The sequence below is a fragment of the Lolium perenne genome, chromosome 3 (genome assembly GCF_019359855.2).
Source record: "Lolium perenne isolate Kyuss_39 chromosome 3, Kyuss_2.0, whole genome shotgun sequence".
In the NCBI taxonomy this organism is placed as follows: domain Eukaryota; kingdom Viridiplantae; phylum Streptophyta; class Magnoliopsida; order Poales; family Poaceae; genus Lolium; species Lolium perenne.
In genome coordinates, this window is record NC_067246.2 from 310,329,523 (window position 1) to 310,350,975 (window position 21,453).

At 46.9% G+C, this 21,453-nt stretch overlaps 3 protein-coding genes across 3 annotated transcripts; 1 reads left to right on the forward strand and 2 right to left on the reverse strand.

The window, feature by feature from the left end:
• Positions 1-2,426: 2,426 nt before the first annotated feature.
• On the reverse strand, positions 2,427-4,239 carry LOC127345414 (uncharacterized protein At4g15970). Its single transcript, XM_051371891.2, has 3 exons — positions 3,765-4,239; positions 3,296-3,664; positions 2,427-3,182 (listed from the first exon to the last, which is right to left on the reverse strand). The coding sequence occupies exons 1-3, from the start codon at positions 4,011-4,013 to the stop codon at positions 2,691-2,693; spliced, it is 1,110 nt and encodes a 369-aa protein (XP_051227851.1). The 5' UTR covers positions 4,014-4,239; the 3' UTR covers positions 2,427-2,690.
• Positions 4,240-8,679: 4,440 nt separating this feature from the next.
• LOC127345415 (uncharacterized) lies at positions 8,680-11,051 on the forward strand. The gene is made up of 5 exons (XM_051371892.2): positions 8,680-8,854; positions 9,450-9,567; positions 9,660-9,728; positions 9,814-9,920; positions 10,380-11,051. Exons 2-5 carry the CDS (start codon positions 9,459-9,461, stop codon positions 10,851-10,853), a joined length of 759 nt encoding a protein of 252 aa, XP_051227852.1. The 5' UTR covers positions 8,680-8,854; positions 9,450-9,458; the 3' UTR covers positions 10,854-11,051.
• Positions 11,052-12,519: 1,468 nt separating this feature from the next.
• LOC127338828 (uncharacterized) lies at positions 12,520-13,193 on the reverse strand. The gene has a single exon (XM_051364796.2). The coding sequence runs from the start codon at positions 12,998-13,000 to the stop codon at positions 12,749-12,751; it is 252 nt and encodes an 83-aa protein (XP_051220756.1). The 5' UTR covers positions 13,001-13,193; the 3' UTR covers positions 12,520-12,748.
• Between the last annotated feature and the right edge of the window lie 8,260 nt (positions 13,194-21,453).

Genomic DNA, 21,453 nt, shown 5'->3' on the forward strand with positions numbered 1-21,453 from the left:
GAAAATGTTGTGGCCGGTAGGTATAGTCGTATAGATGCACCCGCTGCGCAAAAAACATATTCCAAAATACCTAAAGACTCTCTAAAAAATGGGTGTATGTCTAGATATTTATGTTCTCACCCGAAGTGCCGCGGAATAAAAACATTATGTGGCTGGTGTAAAAAAGGAGATTTTGATTTTCACGAGATATTTTTTGAAAAAAATTCATTTCCCCACAAAATTTTCGTGTGCTAACATATAAAATGTCCAGATGTACACCTAGAATTTTGTTTTGAAATTTTTGGACATTCTGAAAATAATTTAAAATTCATTTAACATAATAGGTGCATGTGGACCTATAAGCCGATACATCAAACCACCAATTCACAATAGGTCCATTCACTGTCTTTGCAGACCATATGTTAGAATTTCTGGCTACCTCAAATTCCCTAAAGAATCTTTAAAAAAAATGTAAAACCATGCAAACAATGGAACGTGACCATTTTATGTTACTTACAACGCACTGAATCATGGCTATTTCAGTTGCATGTCACATTAAACAGAAAAGATGATGTCATCAAGTTTTTCCCAAAAACAAAACATGAAAAAGTGTTTTAGTTCTCAAACCATAAATTCAATTTACGATACAATCCGCCTAGACTTTGAGTCGACGAGAGCTTTGATACCAGATTTTTTTTTAACAGGGGTAGAGCCAAAAGGCCCTAGAAGCTTCATTTATAGCGGTGGGATGAAATTACATCAAGGAACAGAAAAAAGAACTGAAATTACAACATAGTCCTTGTTTTTTGCTAAGAGGGCCTCGAAGAGTAGAAAGAAACGCGATCCGGTCCTCCTCCACCGACGCCACGGTTGACCTCGAGGCAGCGGCCACCTGATCCAGATCGGGGACGAAACCACTTGATCTGGAGCCGGCGTTGATGTGCCGCGCTGAAGTCCAAGATCCTCCGTATTAGGAGGTAGAAGAAACCTGTGAGCCGGAACTCCAGAGGCGCGGAGCGGCCCCCTTGGCCAAAGATAGCGGCGGCGCATCTCTCGCCGTCGCTTGGAAGCTTCCGCCGACGAAGCATCGTAACTCCCCCTTGCCACCAAGCTTGAGCATCTGGATCTGCATCAACACCCCTTTTCCCCTCGCCACTGTGGCCGGCCAGAGAAGGGGGGGATACAGGCAGACAGATCTCGAGCTTGGCACAAACCTGGGCTTTATACTCTTGTGGAGGGAAGATCTGCTCCCCTGCTCGCCTGCTCCATCCTCTGAAGCTCCACAAGCAGGAACAGCTTCTCCTCCTGCCGCCATGCACCGCCCGCGCGCCATGACCGACAAGCCTCCACCGGCATCTCGCCAGACTTGACGAAGCCCAAACCCTACAACTAGAAACCCTAATGCTACTATAGCTGTGCATTTCTCGGGCCGGGCCGGGCCTCGGGCCGAGCCGACCAAAGCCCGATGCAAAAAATCCCGACCTAGGCCCGGCCCGGCCCGACTGTCCGGCCGAAAATTGGCCCAAGCCCGGCCCATGGAGGAGAAAGCCCGTCGGGCCTCGGGCTGGGCCGCTTCAGTAAAACGCGTAAAACTACGGCCCAGGCCCGGCCCGGCCCAAGCACCGGGCCACAAAATCAGTCCCGGGCCCGGCCCAGAGACATGGTCGGGTCGGGCTTGGCCCGAGAATTTCGGGCCGACCGGACCGGGCTGCCCATGGCCAGGTATGACCATTACTATATACAGGCCGGCCTCCTCTCTCCTGCCTACTCCGGCCGGCCAAGCCGCCGGAGAGGGGAGAGAGAGGAGCCGGGGGAAGGTGGGAGACTCTCAACTGGATAAGAGAGGAGAGAGAGAGGGAAGGGGGAAATGAGCCGTTTTTCATTTACTTGATACCAGATTCGATATGGATATGCCATGAAAACAAAATGTCGCATTCCCATTTTTCATCCAATGATTTATCAAATTTCCATTTCACCGGTACCAAATTTAACACCATTCGATTTACTTGGCTTGATTGAGATATTAATGTGTTGCATCTTTTTCTAGATGCGTAACAGTGTAAGCGTGGACATTCAACACTTATTGGTGCAATCACAAAGTAATAGAAAGACATGTCAATCTCCTTTCTCCTACCTCGATCCATATTGATGAACACCTAATTGTGGTCCCTCCTATCTGATTTGCACGAGCGAACGAGGACAATAATGGTTATAACCACGACCCAGCCTAGGCGGACACATCTTAACCAGCAAGCCAATAACCCAACGTTGAGCATTGCCATGTTAGCGATTTCAGAGCATCACACATGAATTTTTTTTATGGATAGTTTGGGGTTTGATTCCGACATCATCCAGAATTTCATGTTTTTTACAGACTTTACTCCATAAAAAATCTACTAGGAAAATGGACCTGAAAATGGGAGAGTGAAGATTGGACATGGCAAGGATTCCGTGAGCAAATTCTCTCTTACCAAATTCTACCTCCGACTAAGAAGAAACCTGGACATAGCTAGCAACAAATTACAACTGAACATCATAAAATCCAATGGAGTATATTATATCATGCATCGTAATTTCTGAAATATGAACAGTCTTCATGACGAAACGGAACGGCATGCCGGGGCGAAGCTTCCATGCCATCGCTCTCAATTCCCAGACAAAGAACCACGTTTCGAATCTGTGATCGATCGTATTACTATACTATCAATTAATCAATGTATGCACTTCCCCCCATCGAACCTCCACCCGATCCTCCCGGCCTGCCGCTCCCACACCGGGCGCGACACGTAATGCTTCCAGTCTTCCACGATGCGCTTGAGGTCGTGCAGCTTGTTCTCCAGCCCGATGCAGCAGGTCATGTGCACGGTGGCGATCCGGTTCAGGTCGCGCCCCAGCTGGCAGAACCCGCTCACGTCGGCGCTGTCGACGAACCTGATCTTGACGCCGATCGGCGGCGCGGCGAGCTCGTGCTTGATTTCGTTGAAGACGAACTGGTCGTGCTCCTTGGGGAACCGTGCCCTCGCCGCGTGCCAGTAGGCCATGGCGCGCGCGTTCCTCGCCGCGGCCTTGAAGTAGATGAAGCCCGTGTTTGGGTAGTTGCCCAGGGAGTCCGGGTCGCCGAAGTAGAAGTCGCTCGACGTCGTGATGTCCGCCGCCGCCGTGATGTGCACCCTCGGGTCCCGGAACCACGCCACATCCACGTCCTGTACGTCAACGCCTCGATCGTGAGATACACATTCAAATGTTTCTTTACGGAAACCGATCAGAAAACGCGCATTCCCCGAAAGGAAATGAAGAAAAAACAATGGCGACGTGCCGTGAAGAGGAGGTTGTAGCCGAGGAGGAGGACGCGGTGCTGGAGCCGGAGCTTGCTCCAGACGAGGTCGAGGTAGTCTTTGGTCATGTAGCTCTTGGCACCGGAGAGGTCGAGGCCGTCCACGTCCGGGAGGAGGAGGTGGCAGTGCGGGTGCAGGGAGCGGCAGCGGCGGTGCGCGCCCTCGTCCATGGCTACCACCACGATGTGTTTGACGAAGTGCGAGATGTTGAGCCCCACGCGGAAGCTCTCCAGGAACGAGTCCAGCAGCGACCCCGGCGCCGCCCACGCCTCGTTCACCGACGTCATGATCACCGTCCCGTCCTCCATCGCCGCACGCCGCAGCATCCGCGCGAACGCGTCATCGTCCGTCTGCATGCCAGAGCCCAGAAGAAGGTGTTCTTGAAACCGTTGAAGCAGAGGGGAGGCAACAATCTAAGCTAGCAAAGGAGGAAGAACAGATTAATCGTACCGCATTGGTAGGAGACGCATTTCGAGCTCGTGATCTTGCTCCGCTATGCTGCTCTGATACTGCTGTCACCTTCGCCGCCCGTGCAGAAACTGAGCCAGCCACGGGCTGCCTCCTACTGGCACTGATGTCCGTCGTGGGCCACGCGGGACCTGCGGTGGCGGTGAAGAAGAAGACGAGCAACACGGTGGCCGAGGCGGCCCCGAGGAGGAAGATAACCGCCGGCGATAGGCCGCTCTTGGAGCTCGCCATGAGGGAGCAGATTGATTAAGGACGAGGCACCCAGGGGAAAGGACTATGACATGCTAGGAGTATTCGCAACTTGGCACATTGCAAGCTCTGTTCTATGTAGGAGGAGTATGTGCTAGCAAGCTTGACTTTTCTTGGATACTGATTAGTTGGTGTATGATAGTACATCATAGATCACCGTGCCAGTTCGTGACTTCGTGCCCTCCGACTCTCATGTTTCGTGTGCTACTACTAGTCTACAACCATTTCTTCCGGTAGTATCGTTACCAACGAACGAATCAACGTGAGGTTCAATAGAGTCGGCATGCGTCGTTGCGCCAAGAGTCGAGTTGACTGCCGACGTAACATGACACATCAAACCGGATCGGAACGGACTCGTGCGAAAGTGTCAAAAACATCCCCATCTGTGAGTTACTCTACTGAAGCTAGCGAATGCGACAGATGAGTGGGATCTTACTTAAACGAGCTTGCCACGGTACCACGTGGTCCCATCGTTGCTACAGTACACACAACTCCCGGAAGCAAGCAAGCCGACACTCATCTTATCTATGGCCCCTCCATATTTCAAATTAATTAACTCAGCTTTGTATACGCTGGATATAAAGCTGATTCAATTAATTTAAAATGGAGGGAGTAGCATTTTATTGATACTCTTCTTTCTAACATATGTTGTATATATTTTTTGGTCAAAGCTAAACTTTATGGAGTTTGACCACGTATAAAGATAAATATATTAATCCTTGCAACATCTAAGTATACTAGAAGGATACCTCGCGCGTTGCGGCAGAAATTTCTCCGATAACTCTATTTTATAAAAAAAAAACAAAAGGATATACGTTGATTGGAATAGGATGTTATTTGTAGGGACATGCATGATTCAATTGGCGTAAATAGTAAGAGGCTAACTTTAAAAAAACTGACTTGAAATGGTTATGTAGTTGGCGGCTAAAAGTTGATGATGTGGATAATTGGATGACTTAAAAATAGATGATGTGGCTTGCATGTAGAGTATTAATGAATGTTAGTGGGGGGTGACATGGACAATTGGATGGCCAATAAAATGGATGATGTGGATAGCTTGCATATTGAGATAGACAACTTAAATGACCCTCTAGTGGGGTTTTGCTTGATAAGAGATCTAGATATCATGAAAATTTACTTTATCATGGTTCCCGTAATATAGGTTTGATTTTGTTTTTCAAAAAAAAGGTTGAGCCCCCCGGTTTCTGCATCGACAAGATGCATACAACCATTATTTAAATTTTATTTTCACAAGGGTCTGACGAGAACATATGTCAAAATACCTAAAGACATCATGCAACACCTATAAACATGCCATCGGGGACTTGTGCCCTAAAAGCACAAACAACGTTGCACCAGCTAGGTACCGAGGCATCACCAAATCATCCTATGAAGAGACTGAAGCATACATCATGTCCAACATACTCTAAACGTGCACCTCATACAAACGATGCAAAGCCAGCGCCGCTGACAAACCATCAATCCATCTTTATGCCAGATATCCACGGCTGGACATCATTGCTACCAACATTGCCTCCGCCCCGCACGATTCCACCATGTCACACCCATGTCGCCGGTTCCCCGCACCGCACCACGTCGCCGAGACCCGTCGTCGACACAGTAGATGAAACGTCGCTCCACCAGCAGCCCCCTTCAGGCATCACTTGCTAAAAATGCCTCAAGAGGGAGAGCGACACAAGTTCTGCCATCGTCTGATCAGGTTTCCCTTGGAACATCTGCGCAAGGGAGGTTCGCGGCTACGATACCTTCAACAAGATAAATAGGTTTGATATTATTAAAACTTAAAAAATTTAACTTCGACAAAAAATTATAAGCAACCTATTTTAGGAGGGAGAGTACATGACGCACCTCACACTCTTACAGAAGTGTCTAGAAGCACGTGAGATTCTTGCATCAGAGGCCACTCCCTTCGCTTTGTTTTTCATGTCTCTCCTCCACGTAGGTAAAAAACGATACATGCATAAACAAAGTACAAGCCCACTATTATATTTGTACTTTACTTGCTCTTGAAAATCTAGATCTCGACGTGCGCGGTGCAATGCATGGTCCATGAAATTCCATGAGGACAAATCATAGAGAGCCCAAGATCAATGATCAACCAACCTACCTAGTGCTAGCAGTACAGTAGCACTGTACTAGAGGAACTATTGATTCATACGAGTGCATAAGTTGTCGTGTCATTCGTGTGCACCGACGCGCAGGACGGCATGAAGCGGAGAGTCCGGCCGCCTCCATCGACCGTTGAGCTGCAAAGTTTTTTTTTTCCCAGGAATGAAGCACATGCTCTGTGGTGTTTGAACAAGACACATCTGTGGTTACTGATTAGGTCGACAGATCTACACTGCCTTGAAAATTCCAGGTCATAGAAATTCAAGTCTAGGGAAATACATTATACGGTTGCGGGACTCTGATATTTTTCTCCATTCCACGTGTCATCGATCTGAAAAAGAAAGCTTCAGCTCCACCGAGACACAGCCCTTGTTTGAAAGGTGCTTCTCAACCTATCTATGCCTCCATTCAAGGCGCGAGTGGCACCAGTTTTTTTCTTTTCCCGATTACTCTAGCGAGTCGCGACGGGTTTCCCGTAAAATCTGATAGCTCCCTCTCAGAAACTGCACTGTCGTTCTTGCTGTCTACTTCTTCCTATTTGGATTACCAAGATGGAGCAAAGATAAAGCGAAAAGAAAATCGCCTCCTACTGCTAGTGTTTAAAGGGGAAGCCAAAAAAATTTTCTTCAAAACGGAGACAACGCCTCAACCGCTGCATTGATTGATGCATGCGGTTCTTTATTTTCTTATTTTCTTGAGTTTAAGTCTTACAAAGTATTACATCATGGATCACACAAGATCAATACATGTACCAACCATCCAAAAAAAGAAAGCATGGAATAACTCGGCATCAATATGTTATCCTGTGATAAATACACGACCAAAACACACAGGATTTCCCACCGCAATTTTCCATAGGATTAGACAGATAACGATTTTCTCCCTCCTAGGTAATCAACTGTTATCATCAGAAACTTCATCATCACAACCAGAATTGCAAGTGTTGACCACCTTCCAGACGAGGGACATCAAGTGAAGAAGAAGTTCCGACCCTATAAGCTTCCATAGCGGCATTCACCACTCCCCTGGGCTTCCCTCCGAAGAATGTTCTGACATGCAGTGTTATTTAAGCATGTCCCGTCATTTATAAAGACACCGGAGCAACAAATTAGACCGGCATGAGATGATAACCAACTTTTAGTTGGATGATTAGGAGGGCAGTGACACCACCAGCCCATCAGAGTTCAAATCTTATATTTGACACTGGTGTCTCATTAAAAGGCGGAATATTGAAGTGACGTTCCTGTCGACAGCGAGACTCCCATAATGACATCGTCAGTCTCAAGACCCGCCGGATCAGTTTCTTGAACTGTGGCGACATGGACTCTATGATCTGTCTCCAACGAGTTCCGTGGAAATATGTTCGGTTTGTCTCATTGGTGACTTCAACAATGAAGGTCTGGCAGTGAGTCCTGCTGCAGGATGACTTCAAACATTTCCAGTTGGTTACTGTTTCTATGCATATATGTTCCATGAAGTCACACCTTACGCTACATGGGATAGCCTTAACTTAATTATATGAAATAAACAACAATTAGATAAAAAAAACACAAGTCAATGCACCTATATAAGATGAACAACTAAGGGGCACAACATGTTGGACTAAAACATACTGTCATGGTTTCAAGGTCCTCCGTGAATTAGCGTAAAATCAACAACATGTTTCTCATACTTAAAATGAATATCAATTTGATTTGAACTAGTTCCGGATAATCCTTAGCTCTGTCAGGTTGTGTCCAGATTTTCGACAGCCTCATCATGAATGAATAATGTTTAAACCATCTCCTTTTGAATGTGAATTCCCTGAATTTCTTCTCTCCCTTCTATCGTGTGCAGGAGACCAGGACAATGGGACAATGATTAAAAACATTCTTTATGAACAGTAGTAGGAGGAAACAAATTCTTACATTCTTTATTAATTAAAAACCTATAAAGTCTTTCCGAAATGAGAACTAATTGATTATTAGACCATGTAGATTGGCCACCAGACATAGTCAACTCTCTGAGCTCATAATGGAATTAAAAATATCATTCCATTTACTAGGTCTCACATTTTTCTATTTTTATCTGCAGAACATCTTAACAGGTTAAAATCTCCAGCAAGTAGATGTAAAGTTTGGTCCCTGGACAATTCTCTCAATTATGTCAGGAAATCCCATGTTTCCTCTCCCTGTGCAACACCGTAAATGATAATCAAACACCATTTCTTCTTGAATCCTTTGATTAAACATATTAACTTTTACAAAGAATCTAACGATAGTAGTATCACATATATCAATGCAATCCTGAACGATCCTCTTTTGGCACTTTAAGAAAAATCGATACTTATTAAACTCTTCAGAACTAAGAGATTATTTTCCCTTTACATGAATCTTATTAGCAACCTTAATAGAGACATTTATTCAGAGCTCACAATGGTCAGCTTCTGTCTAATTCGTTTTTTCAGACGGCCCAGTCTATTTCAACCGGCAAGCCCAGTTATAGCCCAACTGTGCACCTACAAAACCTAGGGGAGTGCAAATAATCAGGGCTTCAGTCCACTGCCTGCCACGATTCGACGACGCACCTGCCAGGTCCTACACGCGCCGCCGCCAGGACCTCCTCCGCCCCGCTCCGACACCGGGAACCTCTCCACGCCGTGCGGCCTTCTTCCTCCACGCCGGCAATCTCCTCCAGTTTCCAGCTGGCAGCAGGTGATCTGACATCTCCGGCTCGATCTCATCCATTTTTTTTTGGTTTTCCATGCCCTAGTGCACGCTTGCCCTGCTTTAGTTAGCGTTTGGTTTCTTGCACTGATCATTGTGAGGACCGTCAACAAGGGTTAGCAGCAGTAGGTCGCCTCAGTCTGGGGCTTGGGCCTTGGGGTAGGTTGGCTCAGTAACAGGCTAACAGCCTACTTCTTTGTTGTTGTGTACTATTATTCAATCATATATTATATATGTTTCTAGTTATCTAAACTATATGATGATGATGCTATGTGCTGCATGTAATGAAAGGAATTGAGAAATGAACGGCTAAACAACGGGGAACAACGAAAATTTATTGACATTATGTTTCCCATCCTCTAAAACATTGTTACTTGTTTTTACTCAGTTATATAATCTATATAGTCATATCCACAAATTGGTGTTTTAGGTAATGCCATCTGCATCTCCGTGTTCCTGTACCCATCCTGTGTAACTTAGCTGCGAAGTACTACGTCTACATGTTCCCCAACATAGGATGGGATTATATCGACCAGTCAGCTCTCTTAACTGTTATTTATTTCAACATCTTGTCACATTGCAGATTCGAACTATGGCATTGGCTAATAAGCTTGGTAATCTGCTCAAGAAGGCCACTGGCTCGAACCCAGCTCTCTATCAGGCGATAAGATGCATGTCATCCTCGAAGCTCTTTGTTGGAGGTTCAGCCCCCTTATAATTTATACATTTGTTTATCTTTTCAAAACTCCTCTGTTGCGGTACTGTTATCTGATTGCCGCAATAATTGTTGTAGGGCTTTCCTATAGCACCGACGAAGGCACTCTGAGAGATGCCTTTTCCCATTATGGTGAAGTTGTTGATGGTACTGGTGTTCTTGTTCTTTCTCTGCACTCATCTTGAATTTCTGCTTTTGTAATGGTGTTTGGTTTTTCTCTTGTTCTTTCCAGCTAAGATAATCATAGACCGTGACACTGGAAGGTCTAGAGGTTTTGGCTTTATAACTTATGCAGCAGATGAGCATGCTTCGTCTGCCATCATGGCCTTGGATGGAAAGGTAAATTCATAATCAGGATGAACTCTATCAGCTTTCTTGTTTCCGTCCTTTGTGATACTGATGTAATTACTACGTATGGGAAAGAAGTTTTAGGTTAGGATAATTTTTTAGAACCATATCCTACCCAAATTCTCTGCATCAAGACAATGTTGTCCGAAACATGGCCTTTGCAACTGCATATTCTAGATTTATGGTTGGTCGGATTCGTGTTGATTGCACTAAAGGTCGTGATTGTGCCTTAAATAACACAGAATAAGCTATGTGGCTGTATATCAGTAATCACTGCATTCCAATTCAAGTTGGATACATGTTATCCAAGTGTTGGGAACGGTGATATTATTCTTATAATAATTATGTGAATTCTGTCATGCTTCCATCTGCTAGAAGATGCGTGTTTCGTATACGTTTTGAAGCTTTGTATCTAGTGTTATCCATGATCCTTTTTTTTTCTTGTCTCAGGATCTACATGGACGCAACATAAGGGTTAGTCCTGCCACCGAGAGGACTAGCGGCTTCCGTGATGGCGGTTTTGGAGGTGGTGGTGGTGGCTATGGAGGTGGTGGTTATGGTGGGGGTGGTGGCGGCGGTTATGGTGGTGGCGGCGGTGGTTATGGTGGTAACAGAGGTGGTAACTTTGGTGGCGGCGGCAATAGTTATGCCCCTCCTGGAGGATCTGGCGGAAATGACACCTTCTCTGCAAGCAACTTTGCTCCTGCTGGTGGTGATAACTTTGCCGCTAGCAACTTTGGTGGTGACAGTGGCTTCAGTGGAAACCCAGCTGGAAACTATGCTGCTCCGGCAGGTTCCACCGGAGGTGATGAGTTCTCCAGTGGCACTTCCGGTGCCAACTTGGAAAGCACCAAGAATGACGACCTCATGGACAACCTTTTCAAGGATGACGAGGCTGACAAATATGCCAGCAAGGGGGTCTAGTTTGCATCTCCTTTTGCTTGTCTGTAGTGATGAACCCTGGATAAATTTGAGGTGAACTATCATCTGTATCAGATACTTTTTATCTAGTTACTACTTTCTAGAGATGAAAATAACTTATGTTAGGTACCTGTTTTGAGGTGACGATGAGAATGTGCTTTCAGTTACCTGATTTAGCCGGTTCCTTTTCTTTTTTGCTAATTATCTTCCAGCAGAACTGTTGAATGGTTGTGAAGCGTTTTCGGTACAATTTTGTTTTGTTCTTTAATCATTCTGAAGCTCATCCCTATAGTAATTCTTCAGTGTATCATGGAGCAAGTCGTATCTATGACCATGTTAGTTGGTCAAATGGGCTTTCAGACTTTATTCTGAAATCTCCGGGAGCATATGCTGTGAACTAGCTCCCTGCCAATGTGTACCATTGGATATGAAATAGACCTTTCAGATTCAAGCAGGTCGCTGGGCATTCACTTGCTTGCAACTTTACCACATAGCCCCTTTGGCAGCTGCAAATTTTAACAAAAAATGTCCCTCCCATCTGGACTTGCATTCTTGCAGCGACCTGGCAATCCAAAGTTTTCATTAGACTGTGATTGACTGTGCTTATGCCTGTATGTCTGGCTCCTTGCCCATCTAACGTACGGAAAAAATCAAAATGTAATTTGCAAAAAGGGGAAAGCTACAGAATAGGGAGCTAGAGACTGCAGTTTGATCTGTACACACGGACACTAGAAAAATTCAAACTGGACGAAGAGACTCCTTCCAGATCATTTGGATTTACGAAATGGAGGTGGATACAAGGATCTCTATTGATGGGCTGCCGCGGTTGCAGACAAGATGACTTCTTTTTAGACCAGAGATGAACAGTTTCGGGCTAAACTTGAGATGAATAGTTTCAGGCTAAATTAATTTTTTTGTGGATGAAAATGGAGAACAAAGGGCAGCCGATCACTACTAGGGTTCCGAGGAAATGACACCTTGTGTGGAAGACTGACCTTCGTAAGGGGACGTTTTAACAAAATGTTTGAACCTACTGAGATGTAGTCCACCTGCATGAATCTGGACACTCTGTGCATCATCGGATGGCTCACGTGTCTCTTAGTATATTAGTACACCTTTTTTTTCGATAAGGAGCATAGCCCCAGCCTCTGCATCAATAGATGCACATGGCTTGTTTTATTAAAAAGGTGTATCAAGTCTCAAAAGTTTCAACAAAACTTATTACATTTAAGGGAAAGGTAAGGTCGATACATAAATCAACCAGCTAAAAGTACACCTGATGGAGCTAGTTCACAGCATATGCCCCCGAAATCTCCAGGTCACTAGTATTCAACCGTTGGTGGGTGAATAGCACAGTCGAGTGTTTCTGTTCTGTTCCCATCGAATCACACCCGGATTCTTGTACTAAACATGTCAAACTCTTAGGAAGTAGTGGCTCATGCTGTGGAGTATTTTTTTTTTCTTTCGAGAGGGAATCAGGGAAATGTGATGCGTTGGGTTGCTGGTCTGCGTGTCTGATTTTAAGAATATGTATTGGCAGTTGTTGTTATCAGTTCTTCTAGAATCAATTCAAATCCATTTTACACCACTCTGATCCTTGTTATGTTTGATCTGGCGTCCCACGAACCCTACCGGAGCTAGATTGGGACTGTGTTTAGAAGAACCCAAATTAAAGCCTCAAAGGAGAACCCAAATTCATGTTCATCAATAATGAGTATGGATAACTAATTACACGTGAGCAAATCCTGATCCAAGAATTAGTATATATATACGTACTGTCTCATCTAGTGTTTCTGCAGTTCAGAGCCGACCAAATCAAACAGACAAAGACTCAAAGAAAGTCAGGGGCAGGGCAGCGCCGAATCAAGAAAAAGAACCATCTCTGTCTGGAGAAGAAACTAGGCAGCGTATACGTGCACTCCGATGGCGACGACGACGAGGGTGAGGACGCAGAAGAAGATGACGGCGTGGACGAGGATGGCGATGGCGCTGGTGGCCATGTTGCCGAGCTCCACCACCCTGGTCCTCGCCGGCAGCTGGAACAGCAGCCCCGGCGACAGCAGCACGAAGAGGACCACCGCGACGATGATCGGGCCCCAGTCCGTGCTCGGGTGAGGCGACGCCGTCGTGGAACCGATGTTCCCGTTCATAGCTCCTCCTCACGTCACGCCACCGGCCTCCAGCTACCTGTAGTAATCTGGTCACACTTCCCTGCACCTGCTCTGATCTGATTTGTGCGTGCGTGTGTATAAACTATGGAGTCACCGATCGAGTAAGCCAGAACAATGCGGTAGACGAAAGAATATGTAGCGAGGTTGCTTGGCGATGGTGGCTTGTCGACGAGGGCGAAGGAAGGAATGCGTGCTCTACTTGCGGGCTAAGGAAGGGCCGGAACGAGACCAGTGTACAGATGCTGCTGCTGCTGCTGCTGCTGCTGCTGCTTCTTCTTTTTGGCTTTACAGTGTGAGAGGGGGCTCCAGCTAGGGGTACTCTTTCGCGAAGTGTTTGGCCGAAAGCCAAAGGAAACCTCGAGAGATTAACAGTGAAAAGAAGCCGAGTAGAGAAGCTTAAAGCGAACGTGTTTTGCGGTGGCTGCCTGCGGTTGATGCTTTCCCCTCTTCCCCGTGCTTATGTTTTACAGATACTTTTTACAGATGCTACGTTTGCTGGACTGGACAAAGAATTGGATCCGAGGACAAAATTCAACTGTATAGAGGGCAAAATTTCATCTGCAATTAGTGAGTTATCGCCGGAGTTATCAGCTTGCCGCGAGACATGAAGGTACTAGTACGAGCTATTGTGGTGGCTGGAAATACTGTTGAGATGGGAATACCTATGGAGCAGGTGGCTCCACAGAAGAACTCTATCCTTGGAAAGAAAACAGGAATTGGAGACATGTCCAAGCTACAAGGATGAGTAGCAGGATCCAAAAGGATGCGCGCTCTCCAACTGAGAATGCTCAAGAATTAAAGAAAACAAAAAACCTTCGATTTTCAAAAGGTAAATAAAAATTCATGGGTTTTCTAATTCTTTTGCCGCTATAGATAATAATGAGTTGATGGATAAAGCTAGAGATGTAGGCATTAGCCTAGGATGCAATCTTAATAATTGTGAGAAAAATATTGATATTATTAAAGCTGTTGAGGTGGATATACTTGAAAAGTTCCATCTTAACAAAGCCATGTTCCTTCCTGTTGACATTAGTCTAACAATGGAAGATATTAGAGCATCCAGAATTGAAAAAAATTCCACCCCAAGAAAGTTAGGATGAATGCAGTAGTGATCAACGTGACGAGGAAGAGCCTTGGGTTATGGTATCCAGTAGGAAAAAGTGTAAAAAGAAACTAATTTTTCATTATGATAGTATCTCTAATATGGAATCCTGGAGGTGTCAATAGTTCTGATAAGAAGCTTATCAGAGTCAATAATCTCATTAGAGAGAAATGTCCACCTTTGGGGAAATTCTCTTGGAACTGGCTTCCGGCTAAAACACTGCAGGTGGTATTTCAGTAGGTGTCAGTATTGACCTTTTTGATGTAATCAGATGGGATGGTCATACATATTCTATCTCTTTCTGGATCAAATCCAAAGATGGTGTAATATGGAGAATTATTGCTCTTTATGGTTCTCTGTATGAGGAACATAAACTAGATTTCATTAATGAGATACATAATGTCTATTCATGCTAGTCAGGAACCACTCTTGTGGGTAGTAATTTTAATCCCATTAGAGAAAAACATAAAAAGAACACTGGTAATATTAATCAACATTGGGAACTTATCAATGATTTGATTAACAAGTTTGGGTTAATGGAAATAAAAAAATGCTAGTAGGCAATTCTCTTGGGCTAGACAATTTGGTTATTGCTTTGTTGGATAGTGTGTTTGTGTCTACCTGTTGGGATACCATGTTTCCTTCAAGTACTCTTACCTCAAAACCAAGAGTTTGCAGTGATCATATCCCTCTCATTGTTTACATTGGATCTCTTCATATTTCCAAAGTAAAGCAGTTTAGATTTTAGAAATGGAGGCTACAAATGGAAGGGTTTGAGCAGGTGGTGGCCAAATTTAGGCTAGCTCCTTGCCACCTAAGCAAATCTATTATAGGTGGCAATTTAAGATTAGAAATACTAGGAAAGGCGTCAAGGGCCGGTATGCTAATATTGAATCTGCCCGACATAATCTGAAGCAAAAGTTAGTTGTTGAGTATGATTTATTGGATATTATCTACAAAACTCAGTGTTTATCCCCTATTTCAAAAGCTGAAATAAAATCAATTTCTACTGAACTTTCTGATATTTGTAAGAACGAGGAGATAAAAGCTAGGCAGAGATCTAGAGAGAAATACATTTTAGAAGGTGATTGAATAGCACAGTCGAGTGTTTACGTTCTGTTTACTGAGTTATAGCCGGAGTCATCAGCTTGCCGCAACCGCAAGACATTAAGGGTACTAGACTACTAGTACGACAAAGAATTTGATTCGGGGACAAAATTCAATTGCATAGAGAGCGAAATTCCATCTGCAATTACTGGCTCCTAGCGGTGTTAATTTTATGACCATTCGCGTTTGGCACCCAGCCAGGGGGCGGAGCTAGACGCCTAGACTAGAACTAATCAGGGTGCACCATTCGTGGCCTATGCATCGTGGTGCAAATCATGTGGCGTGTGGAGGAGCTATGCCATAGTGGTGCACTAATCATGTACACACTGCCTGCCAGCTACATGTAGCTAGCTCCGCCCTTGCCGCCAGGTAAGCTCAACCATGAGCTACCAAATTTGCTTAAGGGAAATAATTTAGTACGCAGGTTGCCTTGACAAATTCACCCGCTAGAGGGAAACAAGCATGAAGGTTCGCTGTCGCCTTACAATGGCGTTGACTACCATGCATGTACTAGCATACTCTGAATCACATCCATGGAGTCGGAATGGATCACCACTCCGCTACATCCCACGGTCCCACCTGAATCGCCAGAGGGAGAGAGAGATCATGGGAAAGAGCTAGCTAGTGCTTAATTCAGGCGAAATTGCATCAGCAACTTCCCAAAGTCGGTCCACTTAGGTTGACGTTGTCCACATCAAGCCGCGTGGCCGCGTGGACACATTTGCAAGACGCGTTCTCTTACCCCTCAAGCAAGAAAAGGAAGGGGTCATGGAGAAAACTTCATACTCCCGCACTCCGCACTCCTGCTTGATTAAGTCAAAACACAAGTTTAGGGTTTTCGTGGATGGAGCAACGTGCTCCCCACCTCTTCTATTTATATACTTGGCAGGTTACAATACAAGGCACATACGATACAAATACACATGTATGTGGACCGATCTCTTAACACTCCCCCTCAATCTAAACTACTACTACATACAAGGTTTAGATTGGTTCGAAATCGGTCTAGCATCTGCCGTGTCGCTGGCTTAGTGAAGATATCAGCCAACTGATCATTAGAAGAGATAAACCTTACCACCAGAGCGCCATCAGCCACCTGCTCTCGCACAAAATGAAAATCAATCTCAATGTGCTTGGTCCTAGCATGGAAGACTGGATTCGCCGTCAGGTAGGTAGCACCTAAATTATCACACCATAAGATTGGAGCTTGCCGCTGGGTAACACCAAGTTCTCGAAGCAATGAACATACCCACATAGCTTCGGCTGCTCCATTTGCAAGAGCCTTATACTCTGCCTCAGTGCTCGATCTGGAAACTGTGGGCTGCTTCTTCGAACTCCATGAAATAAGGTTCGGACCCACAAACACTGCAAAACCGCTCGTAGAGCGTCGATCATCAACATCTCCAGCCCAATCTGCATCAGTAAAGATACTCACACTCTGCTGCAGTGACCTCCTAATGCGAAGCCCTGTATCCAATGTTCCCTTGACATAACGAAGGATTCGTTTCACGGCCTCCCAATGCACTTCAGTGGGCTGAGACAAGAACTGACAGACCTTGTTGACAGCAAAGGATATATCTGGACGTGTGAGAGTCAAATACTGTAAACTACCAACCACACTGCGATATCTGAAAGAATCCTCTGGACCAAGAAGTGCACCAGTGTCTCGAGCTAGCCTTTCAGTGGGCACCATTGGAGTGGAAGTGGGGTTGCAATTCTCCATATTAACCCGATGCAACAAGTCTAGCGCATACTTGCGCTGCATAAGTATCATGCCCCCTGAATTGTACGACGCTTCCAATCCAAGGAAATAGTCCAGAACGCCAAGATCCTTGATAGGAAAAGTGGCAGACAGAGAGCGAACAAGACCCTCCACAACAGCAGCAGTGGAACCAGCAATGACAATGTCGTCGACATAGACCAACATGAAAACTTGAACACCATGCTGATTAAAGATGAACAAGGACGTATCAGCCCGAGAAGGAAGAAATCCCAGCTGAAAAAGGCGAGTACTCAAGCGAGCATACCACGCACGAGGGGACTGCTTCAGACCATAAATAGCACGCTGCAACTTGCAGACATGAGAAGGGAAACGGACATCCTCAAAACCAGGAGGCTGCTGCATATAGACATCTTCTGTCAGAAAACCATGGAGAAAAGCATTGCTGACATCAACCTGACGAAGGGTCCAGCCTCGAGAAACAGCGAGAGAGAGAACCAGGCGAATGGTGGCTGGTTTGACAACAGGACTGAAAGTGTCACCATAGTCAATGCCATGCTGTTGAGTGAACCCGCGAGCAACCAGGCGAGCTTTGTGCTTCTCAATTGAACCATCAGGACGATGCTTGGTTTTGAACACCCACTTGCTGCCAACAATATTAGTGCCAGGTGGGCGAGGAACCAGAGTCCAGGTCTTCGTCTGAGCAAGAGCAGTGAATTCATCAGCCATGGCAGCGCGCCACTCCGGTTCACGAAGAGCATCATGGTGAGACACCGGCGCTGCAAAGAGAGCACGGCGACGAGTATCATATCGCACAGTGCCGTCGGTGTAATGCTTCTCACGACGAGTGTTGTCACGTAGACGAGTAACCATGCCATGGCCAGGTTGCGAGGCCGGCGGAGCCGACTGCTCAGCGGACGGCCCGCCAGACGAAGGAGCTGGCGGTGGCGTGGACGCGCCACACTCAGGCGATCCGGGAGAAAGCGCAGGCGACGAAGGATGACACACCGAAGGCGTGGCCGCATCCGTACCGGCGGAACCCGGAGGCGACGCGGCAGCATCCGCGCCGTGAGAACCCGATGGCGACGTGGCAGCATCCGAGTGGGGCGCGGTCCCCGGGGCATGCACATGCACGTCCATAGCCGGAGGGACGTTGATCAGCGCGGCATTCTGCACAGGAAGAGCAACAGCTGGAGAGGACAGGTTAGTGGACAGGTAAGATAGGTCATATTGACGCACATGATCACTCGTAGCCGGTTCAGTGACAGGGAAATTAATAGCTTCACGAAGTGTTGGAATATCAACCGTAACCCCAGGAGTGGCATACGGGAACACGGATTCATCAAAAATAACGTCACGGGAGATGTAGATACGACCCGTGGATTTATCAAGGCACTTGTATCCCTTGTGCATAGGACTATAGCCCAAGAAAACACACATCTTGGATCTGAACTCGAGCTTGTGAGCATTATACTTGCGAAGACTCGGCCAACATGCGCAGCCAAAGATACGGAGAAAATCGTAATTGGGCTGAATTTTGAGAAGGCAGAAAAGTGGTGTCTCTTTGTTAAGAACGGGTGTAGGCATGCGATTAATCAAGTAGCAAGTCGTCAGGAAGGCCTCATCCCAGAAGCGTAAAGGGAGAGAGGAGTGGGCGAGCAAGGCAAGACCTGTCTCAACTAAGTGACGATGTTTGCGTTCAGCGACACCGTTTTGCTGGGAGGTATGGGGACAAGAGACACGGTGTGAGACACCCGTGCGCTGAAAATACTGATGGAGTTTATGATATTCACTGCCCCAATCAGATTGGACGGCTTTAATTTTGGTGTTCAGAAGGAGCTCAACATGAGCCTGAAAAGCATAAAACACCCGTTCAACATCAGATTTATGTTTAAGGAGGTAGATCCAGCAAAAACGAGAATAGTCATCGATAAAGCTAACATAATACTTAAAACCACCGGAAGAAGCAATAGCAGTACCCCAAACATCAGAGTGTATAAGTTCAAGAGGCATAGTGGTAACACGATGAGACAAAGTATATGATAGTTGATGACTTTTGGCACACTGACAAGCATCACAAACCAAACGAGGACTAGTGGAAGTACAGGATAAATCATGGTTCTTAACAATAGTGTGAACAATATTATTTGTGGGATGACCTAGACGCTGATGCCACTGAGATGATGAAGCCTTGGCACCGGAAAGAGCATGACGAGTGGGCGGCGAAAACGCCCGGCTAAACGGAACGGGGTAGAGTCCGCCATGACTTCTACCGTGAAGCAGAATTCTCCGGGAGACCTTGTCCTTAACACAGAAAAAATATCGGTGAAATTCAACAAAGACATCATTGTCACAGACAAGGCGATAAACAAAGAGAAGATTCTGACTAATATGTGGGACGTGAAGGATATTATTCAGTTTTAGTTGTGAACCGGCTAAAGAAGAGTGACCAACGTCGGCAATAGACAAACCTGCACCGTTGGCCACCTGAACCTGATCCGTCCCACCATAGCGCTCCTGCATGTGAAGACGCTGAAGATCATTTGTCAGATGATCCGTCGCCCCAGTATCCATCATCCAAGGCGGAGAGCTGGTCGATGCCGAGTTGCCGGCACGCTGCTGATTGTTGCCGGCGCGCTGTTGGTTGTTGCCGCGCACGAAGTCGGGGTTGAAGCGGTTCCGACAGTCATCGGCAGTGTGCCCCCAGTAGCCGCAGATTTGACACTGCGGGCGCTGACGCCGGCGTCCTCCGTTCTTGCCGCGGTTGCCACCGCCGCCGTAATTGCCGCCAGTTGGGCGACTGTTGCCGTTGCCGCCCGCTGGCGGACCGTAGGGCTGGGCGTGGCCACCTGCTGGCGACCCATAGCCGCCTCCACCGTTACCGCCGTAAGTCTGGCGGCCGCTGTTGCCCCCGCCATAACCAGGCTGAGAGCCTCCACCAGAGAAGGCGGGCGAGGGCGCGCGGGGCTGCCAGGGAGCACCACCGCGAGCAGCAGCATTGGCAGACGAGGTCCACTCCTCAGTCTCAGCCAGCTGCGATAGCTGCAGGCCCTCGTAGTTCAGGACCATGGAATAGAACTCGGCGGCGGTCACCACCCTAGTGATCATGTTCAGAGACGCCGCGATCGGATTGAAAGCGGAGCCGAGGCCGGTAAGCATGTAATCGATGATTTCATCGTCACGAAGAGGAGACCCGGCGGTGGCCATGGCGTTAGCCAGAGCCTGCACCTTATGCATATACTCGCTTGCAGTCGCATCGCCCTTCCGCAGCCCCTGAATTTGGCGACGGAGATGCCTGACTCCAGCTCGGCTCTGCGCAGAAAACATGGCTTGGATTGCCGTCCAAGCCGCGGCCGCCGTCTTGCAGCCGAGGAGCTGGCTCGCGATCTCCTCAGTCATGGAGGAGAGGAGCACGCCCAAGACCTTCTGGTCTTGAGTCCACCACGTACCATACGCGGGGTTGTCAACCTGCCGAGCGGCATCGCCGGTGCCCTCGGTGATGGTCTTGGCTGGCGCCGCCATCGTGCCGTCGAGGTAACCATGGAGCGAAGCCCCGGAGATATTGGTGAGCGTGAGAGCACGCCACAGAGCGAAGTTGTTGCGGTCGAGTCGAATCCCGACGGGGGGAACCGTGGGAGCAGCCGTCAGCGCGGGCGGAGAGACGAGCGGTCCGATGACGGAAAGCTGCATCGCGGCGCCAGAGGAATCCATCGGAGAGGGTGGCGGCGATGAGATCGGATCGGGAGAGAGGAGACCCGTGCGGCGGCTGTAGGCTCTGATACCAAGTCAAAACACAAGTTTAGGGTTTTCGTGGATGGAGCAACGTGCTCCCCACCTCTTCTATTTATATACTTGGCAGGTTACAATACAAAGCACATACGATACAAATACACATGTATGTGGACCGATCTCTTAACAGATTAGACATTTAGGCTCATATATAGGATGTGTATAAATCCACGCAGCTACCCATCCATCCTCTGAAAGTACTATCCTAGATCCAAGGACCCAAACCGAAAGCGATGAGTAGCTCGTTCTGGTCGTCGGCGGTTGAGAAGATGAAGAAGTGGATGACTATCGTGGGAGGAGCGGAGGGGAAGCTGTTCTGCGTCGTCTGCAAGATCCAGCTTCCGGCAGATCCGTCCGTCCACGCAGACGACAATTATGTGGTGGAACGTGTGAAAGATAGCTTCGACCGTTTTGGCTACGGTTTGTCTCTCTTGCCATTATATTGTTTTCCCGGCTAATCATGCATTCGATTAGGTTGTTTAGTTTTTCTCGATGCTTAATGATTCTAGTTAACATGTACAGTAACGTTTACAATGGAATAGTACGTACTAGCTCTGCACAATGGGCTGACTAGCGACAAACGTTTGTTGCTGATTTAATTTCCTAACATCATTCTAATCTAAACAGCCAAAACTCTATGAACCAACAGCTAGTGAACCCCTGTTCAAGATTCCAACCTGTTCAAAATCCCCAAAGCCAAATTGTAGTGGCCGC

Coding starts and splice junctions, on each gene's coding strand:
- LOC127345414 (XM_051371891.2), bottom strand. CDS start 4,013: ATGGCGAGCTCCAAGAGCGGCCTATCGCCGGCGGTTATCTTCCTCCTC. Junction 3,665..3,764: donor ATGCGTCTCCTACCAATGCG/GTACGATTAATC, acceptor TCTGGCATGCAG/ACGGACGATGACGCGTTCGC. Junction 3,183..3,295: donor GCTACAACCTCCTCTTCACG/GCACGTCGCCAT, acceptor GTTGACGTACAG/GACGTGGATGTGGCGTGGTT.
- LOC127345415 (XM_051371892.2), top strand. CDS start 9,459: ATGGCATTGGCTAATAAGCTTGGTAATCTGCTCAAGAAGGCCACTGGC. Junction 9,568..9,659: donor CTCGAAGCTCTTTGTTGGAG/GTTCAGCCCCCT, acceptor TAATTGTTGTAG/GGCTTTCCTATAGCACCGAC. Junction 9,921..10,379: donor TCATGGCCTTGGATGGAAAG/GTAAATTCATAA, acceptor TTCTTGTCTCAG/GATCTACATGGACGCAACAT.
- LOC127338828 (XM_051364796.2), bottom strand. CDS start 13,000: ATGAACGGGAACATCGGTTCCACGACGGCGTCGCCTCACCCGAGCACG.